The sequence below is a fragment of the Heteronotia binoei genome, chromosome 5 (assembly GCF_032191835.1).
Source record: "Heteronotia binoei isolate CCM8104 ecotype False Entrance Well chromosome 5, APGP_CSIRO_Hbin_v1, whole genome shotgun sequence".
NCBI lineage: Eukaryota > Metazoa > Chordata > Lepidosauria > Squamata > Gekkonidae > Heteronotia > Heteronotia binoei.
In genome coordinates, this window is record NC_083227.1 from 33,115,439 (window position 1) to 33,122,819 (window position 7,381).

The 7,381-nt window shown below is 42.7% G+C and overlaps 1 protein-coding gene across 1 annotated transcript; it reads right to left on the minus strand.

Annotated features, from left to right (window-relative positions):
• Positions 1 to 230: 230 nt before the first annotated feature.
• On the minus strand, positions 231 to 1,097 carry LOC132571921 (vomeronasal type-2 receptor 26-like). The gene has a single exon (XM_060238713.1). It carries the CDS (start codon positions 1,095 to 1,097, stop codon positions 231 to 233), a length of 867 nt encoding a protein of 288 aa, XP_060094696.1.
• Between the last annotated feature and the right edge of the window lie 6,284 nt (positions 1,098 to 7,381).

Here is a 7,381-nt window from a genome sequence, read left to right on the forward strand (position 1 = left end):
CGGTTCAAACGAACAAACAAAAAAAGAAAATGGAACAGCATTTGTTTTTTCTGCAATGCAGTTTCCTCTCACTAGCACTCAGTGTGTATCTATATGTCTTATTATAGATATGGATATTTAATCTAATAGCAGTTTTGGGAAGTAAATTACCCCAGATAGTACAATGGATCTTTAATAGCATGGAGACAGATTGCCAACAAGTTCAAAGAATGCACTGAATGTACTCAAAATCAGAAACCATCTTTTTGTTTCACCATTAGTTGTTCCTTTGTATTCAGATGAGGCCTCAGTAGAATAATGTAGCATTTGGGAAGAAAGATGCAGCCCAGTAAGCCTAAGCTGGAGGCCAAGATAGAGAAGACCTGCACAGCAACCATGTATTTCCCCTTAGTGCTCAGGTAGGTGGGCACAAAGGACACCCAAACACTGCAGAACACCAACATGCTGAAGGTGATCAGCTTGGCTTCATTGAATGACCCAGGCAGCTTTCTAGCTAGGAAGGCTACAGTAAAGCAGATAGCGGCCAGAAAGCCCATGTAGCCAAGGGCAGCATAAAACATGGCCACAGACCCTTCATTACATTGCAGTACGATCTGTCCTGACTGGGAGTGTATGTCAGACTCTAGGAAGGGGGGAGAGATGCCCAGCCAGAGAGTGCAGATGCCCACTTGAATACTGGAACAGGAACAGACAATGAAGTTGGCCAAGCTCTTTCCCAGCCATTTTCTCATCCTGCTCCCAGGCTTTGAAGCCATGAAGGCCACCACCACAGTGACAGTTTTGGCCAACACAGAAGAGACAGCAAAGGAGAAGATAGTGCTGAAGGCAGTTTGTCGGAGAAGGCAGGTCACCTTCTGGGGCTGACCAATGAAGAGAAAAGAGGAAAAGAAAGAAAGCAGGAGGGAGATGAGGAGAACATAAGAGAGGCTGCAATTGTTGGCTTTGACCAGTGGCGTTTCTAAGTATTTGATAAAGATTCCCAAGACAAAACATGTGATGAGGATGAAGGAAAGAGTAAGTACATTTAGGATGATCCCCAAAGGTTCTTCATAGGACAGGAAGGTGATATGCTTGGGAATACATTGGTCTTGGACCATGTTTGGCTGATGATCTTGTGGACACTTATCACAATGACTTGCATCTGAAAGGACATATTAAGTTTAATATCACCACAGCTACTTTACTTCCATGATAATCTTTGTTCTGTCACATTAATTGAAAATACATCCTTAGAGGCATGTACTTCCATGCCAGAAAAGCTGGACAAGAAGAGGAGGAGGGAGAAGTCAGGAACTAAGAATGACTAATGGGTTGGAGATGGGAAACTTCCAGAGTCAGACTGTATGCCTTCATTGATGAACATCCTGGGTTTAATCTTTAGCGATGCAAGCCAAAGTGATTTCAGATACTAGTGCTGATATAGCCCTCAAACTCTGGACAATGAATACCAATCAAAGTAAGGGCAGTGCAGGCAAAATGGTGCAAAAAATCTAACTTGGCATAAGGCATGTTGTACATAGTCTTGATTGCTGTAGAGTGACTGGTATAAGCCAATTTGGACAAAGTGAATCTGGGATGGAAGCATTATTTTTGCCCCCTCTCCTCCCTCCAACCGGGGCCCTGTAGTCTGACCTACCTTCCTGAGTGGAGATTGTGCCTTCCCCACAGGGAGAACAGTTGTAGCAGCAAATTGGTTTTCCTTCCTTGATTACTTTAGTGTACCCAGGAAGGCAGATCTCAGTGCACCTAGAATGAGGCAGTGTCTAAGCATAAAGACAAGAAATACCAAGCGAAATGTGTTAGGGGCTTTGTTTTGTGTGTTCATTACCTTTATCTATAGAAACCAAGGCTTTTTTTTTTTAGCAGCAACTCACAGGAATGCAATTCCAGTTGGCTTGTCAGGGGGTGCGGCCTAATATGCAGATGAGTTCCTGCAGGGCTTTTTCAACAAAAAAGCCCTGTGCGAAACAATGATGATGTCAGAGGGTGTGGCCTAGTATGCAAATCAGTTCCTGCTGGGCTTTTTCCTACAAAAAAACCCCTGAAGAGACCTGTTGTTCGAGTGCCAGCAGGCACCATTTTGTCTTCGGCAGACGAGCCTAGGCCAGAATCAGGCTGCTGATCTTTAGGTGAAATATAGGTTCTAACAGTCTTAGGATCCGTTCTGTGTGTGCTAGATATATTAGTAGATTGTTTGCCCATAATATTTAGATGCTGAGTGCCAAAAAAAGCGATTAAAAAGGATTACTGGGGAGGGTGAGATGGGAGCCGATCTAACACAAAGCCTCCATCAACACCATCACATATCGCCCCACAAAGAGACCTGTTGTCGAAGCCACCAGAGTCTCCTTTGTGCTGCTTACTCAGCATGACTGAAAGATGACGTGATAGGTAAGCTTACCTCCATCCATCACACCTTAGAGTATACGTTTGGAACCTGAATACCAGGACTCACAGAACAATGGGAAGAAAACCAGTCTGGTGAAAAATATATCTAAAAACCTTTCAGTTTTTTCTAGCTCACTGTCATACCAATATTTCCTTGATAGAGAACAGAATGGAGGAGTATAAGAAGCTTATGAGGACCAGATGGTACATGACTTGCATAGGCAGATAGGCAGTTCAAGATTCCAGTCCAACTCTTTTGGGAGCCAGGTTCAAATGTCCCAGCCTTAACTGCTATATATGGGAGCTCCTTAGGCCACTCAAGAATTTTGAATCCAACACTAAAGGGACATTAAACAGCTACCCTTTTACAGCTAAGCCAGTCTGACATAGGAACGGTTTGGATAGAAAACCTGCACAGGCGTTAAATTCAGTAACGTCCAAGATCATGACTTTCCATATCTAACACTATTTGATTCTCTTGGTGATATTGAGAAAGATGATAATTAAGACAAGGGACTCCACAGAAGCTTTCATTACTCATGGCTCATGTTTGGGGCTCTTGGATGTGACTATCAGAAAGTGTTCCTTTGGGATCTGGATTTGGGGGTTGTTGCCTATAACCCTGACTAGGCCCTTAGACCATCATTAGCATCATAAGAACATAAGAGAAGCCATGTTGGATCAGGCCAATGGCCCATCCGGGCAACACTCTGTGTCACACAGTGGCCAAAAAAATTATATCTATCTATCTATCTATCTATCTATCTATCTATCTATCTATCTATCTATCTATCTATCTATCTATCTATCTATCTATCTATCTATCTAGATATAGATAGATATAGATATAGATACACACACACATATATATACACATTGTGGCTAATAGCCACTGATGGACTTCTGCTCCATATTTTTTATCTAAGCCCCTCTTGAAGCTGTCTATGCTTGTAGCCACCACCACCTCCTGTTGCAGTGAATTCCACATGTTAATCACCCTTTGGGTATAGCAGTACTTCCTTTTATCCGTTTTATTGTGAGAAAGGGACAAAAGTACTTCTTTCTCTACTTTCTCCATCCCATGCATTATCTTGTAAACCTCTATCATGTTACCCCGCAGTTGATGTTTCTGCAAGCTAAAGAGCCCCAAGCGTTTTAACCTTTCTTCATAGGGAAAGTGTTCTGACCCTTTAATCATTCTAGTTGCCCTTTTCTGGACTTTTTCCAATGCTATAATATCCTTTTTGAGGTGCGGGGACCAGAATTGCACACAGTACTCCAAATGAGACCGCACCATAGATTTATACAGGGGCATTATGATACTGGCTGATTTGTTTTCAATTCCCTTCCTAATAATTCCCAGCATGGCGTTGGCCTTTTCTATTGCAGTCGCACACTGTCTTGACATTTTCAGTGAGTTATCTACCACAACCCCAAGATCTCTCTCTTGGTCAGTCTCTGCCAGTTCACACCCCATCAACTTGTATTTGTAGCTGGAATTCTTGGCCCCAATGTGCATTACTTTGCGCTTGGCCACATTGAACATCATCTGCCACGTTGACTCCCACTCATCCAGCCTCAATAGATCCCTTTGGAGTGCCTCACAATCCTCTCTGGTTCTCATCACCCTGAACAATTTAGTGGCATCTGCAAACTTGGCCACTTCACTTCTCACTCCCAACTCCAAATCATTTATGAACAAGTTAAAGAGCATGGGACCCAGTACTGAGCCCTGTGGCACCCCACTGCTTACCGTCCTCCACTGCGAAGACTGCCCATTTATACTCACTCTCTGCTTCCTATTAATTAGCCAGTTTTTGATCCACAAGAGGATCTGTCCTTTTACTCCATGACTCTCGAGCTTTCTAAGGAGCCTTTGATGGGGAACTTTATCAAAAGCTTTCTAGAAGTCAAGGTAAACAACATCTATTGGGTCCCCTTTGTCCACATGTTTGTTTATCCCCTCAAAGAACTATAACAGGTTAGTGAGGCAAGATCTTCCCTTATAGAACCCATGCTGGGTCTTCCTCAATAACCCATGTTCATAAATGTGCCTACTCATTCTGTCCTTGATAATGCTTTCTACCAACTTTCCCGGTATTGAAGTCAGATTGACTGGTCTGTAATTTCCTGGATCTCCTCTGGAACCCTTTTTAAAGATGGGTGTGACATTTGCTACCTTCCAGTCCTCAGGAACGGAGGCAGATTTCAATGAAAGATTACATATTTTTGTCAGAAGAGCCACAAGTTCAACTTTGAGTTCTTTCAGAACTCTTGGATGTATGCCATCCGGAGCTGATGACTTATTAGTTTTTAATTCGTCTATCAGTTGTAGGACCTCCTCTCTTGTCACCACAATCTGACTCAGGTCTTTCAACACCCCTTCCAAAATTAGTGGTTCTGGAGCGGGCAAACACTTCTCATCTTCCACAGTGAAGATGGAGGCAAAAAATGCATTCAGCTTCTCAGCCATTCCCCTTTCCTCCTTCAGTAATCCTTTTACCTCTTGTCCCCCACTGCCTCCCTGGGTGGTTTCCTGCTTCTAATATATTTGAAGAAATTTTTATTGTTGGTGTTTATGTTTTTTGCAATATGTTCCTCATAGCCCCTTTTTGCCTGCCTGATCACAGTCTTGCATTTGATTTGCCACAGCCTGTGTTCCCTTTGGACAGCCCATCTCCAAACATTTATTTCATCATACTTCTCTCTGTCATTCTCATTACTTGTGTTCTTAGGCTACAAAATGATTTAATAGGAATAACATTGATGTTATTAAGAGTTTTTATAGGGCATGAAGTACATTTCTACGCACTTCATTAACCATTTGGGCCACACAATGACATGATTTGATAGGAGTACTATTTGCGAAGTTGTTAAGAGTTTTTATGGCTTTCTGTTGTGTTCCGAGTCCGTTTCAAGGTGTTGGTGTTGACCTTTAAAGCCCTGTATGGTCAGGGACCTGTCTATCTGCGGGACTGCCTTTCTCCGCATATTCCCCAGAGAGCACTGCGTTCAGGGACGAAATATCTATTGTCTATCCCTGGACCAAAAGAAGCCAGGTTGCGTACGACACGAGCCAGGGACTTCTCGGTGGCAGCGCCAGAACTCTGGAATGCTCTCCCAGAGGCCATAAGGGCCCTGCGTGATTTGTCTACATTCCGCAGGGCCTGTAAGACCGAATTGTTCCGACAGTCCTTCGACATTTAACCGAGAGAGACATCATATAAGGCACCATGTAGAGTACCGATGGTCACCATCGAGTTTTTAGAACCGCTCTACTGTACTGTATTAATACAGCACCACAAAATGTTTTAAATAATTTAAATTTAAATATGTAATTTAGTTTTATATGTTTTATTGGTTTTAATGGAAGTGATGTGATGTTGTGAGCTGCCCTGAGTCTGTTTGCGGAGAGGGCGGGATATAAGCTTAACGTAATAAATAATAATAAATAAATAAATTATAAGGCATGAAGTGAAATACATTTTCCTCACCTCTTTAAACCATTTGGGCCACACAATGGCATCTTGATCTACGGTGAACTTTATCTCTGGAGCAGCATGTCTCTCCACACTCCCAACTTTCACTCTTATAAGAGACTGATTGGGCATTGCCACCCAGTTCACAATATCGAAATCCACTGCCATGTCCCCATTCTCATCAAAATAAATTCCTTCTGTGGAATTCTTGTAAGACTGAATGTTGCTCAGGAATGGATGAAGCTATCACAACACAAAAACCCAGGAGTATTTAGAAATATATTTGGACTTCTAGTCTCCTATGGTTCATGGCCTTTGCCAATGGACTCCATACTCAGAAATGTCTTTTTAACATTGTCAATGGATCTGAGGCCCTTTGCTGAGTCTTCTTTCTCAGCTTCAGGGTTTTGAGAAAGACTAACAGTGCAATCCTCAGCATAGTTACAGTCTTCCAATTCCACTAAAGTAAATCTGTGTAAAGTTAGATTAATCAGACACATAACTTTGGCCTTGCGTTCCAAAGAGCAGAGGGGTTTTTTGAGCAGGAACGCAGTTCCGACTGGCTTGCTGTCAAGGGTTGTGGCCTAGTATGTAAACAAGTTCCTGATCGGCTTTTTCTAGAAAAGCCATGTGTGAAACAGTGGTGATATCAGGGGGTGTGGCTTAATATGCAAATGAGTTCCTGCTGGGCTTTTTCTACCAAAAAAGCCCTGCCAAAGAGAGCTGTGTAAGCAAGGATCACTGTTACCAGACATAGCATATCAAACAGAAGATCTGAAGCACAGTTAAAAGGCAGGGAATTGTTGCATTAGAGTTTTATGGCATGTGTGTGTTTGTGTGGCGGGAACAGAATTTTGATTTTCAGCCCCAGGCAGTTAGTTATGTTTAAGCAACTGTACACAGAGCTTGCTGGATGTACTGGCCTTTTTTCGTCACGTAGACCTAGACTATCTGGTACTCTAGAAAAGGTTAACTTCTGGCGTCCCCCCCATACATCACTGAATCACATTGGGTGCCCAATTGGGCTCCCCAGGGGGCTGGAGCCTTAGGCAGTCACCTAATTTGCCTAGTGGCAGGGCTGGCCCTGCCGTCACATCTGTCTAGTGTAAGTAAATGTGCATAGAGGATCATAGAAGTGATGTCATTCAGGTAGCAACAAGGAATTTATATCATGGGACTGAGCCCCCATCCATTTAAGGATGGTCTTTGTAACTTAGGAATCTAAAGATTCTGCACTGGATCCTATGATGTCTTTTCTATGATCCAAGACCAACTGATTTAGGGCTTGTAAGCAACGTAGTTGGTGCCCCTCAGTTCCTTTTTTGATGATATCCGCTTTCTAAATCTTTGACTTTTATAAACCACACACATACACAGGCAGACTCCTTCCTTGTGTTCATACTACAATTGTTTGCACGTGGATTTGGATTTTTCCATTAAACATTGTAAAATCTAATAGCAAATTGCATTAAAATGGATTCTTATGTGTGTGTGAATGCACCTCTTGTTTCAGC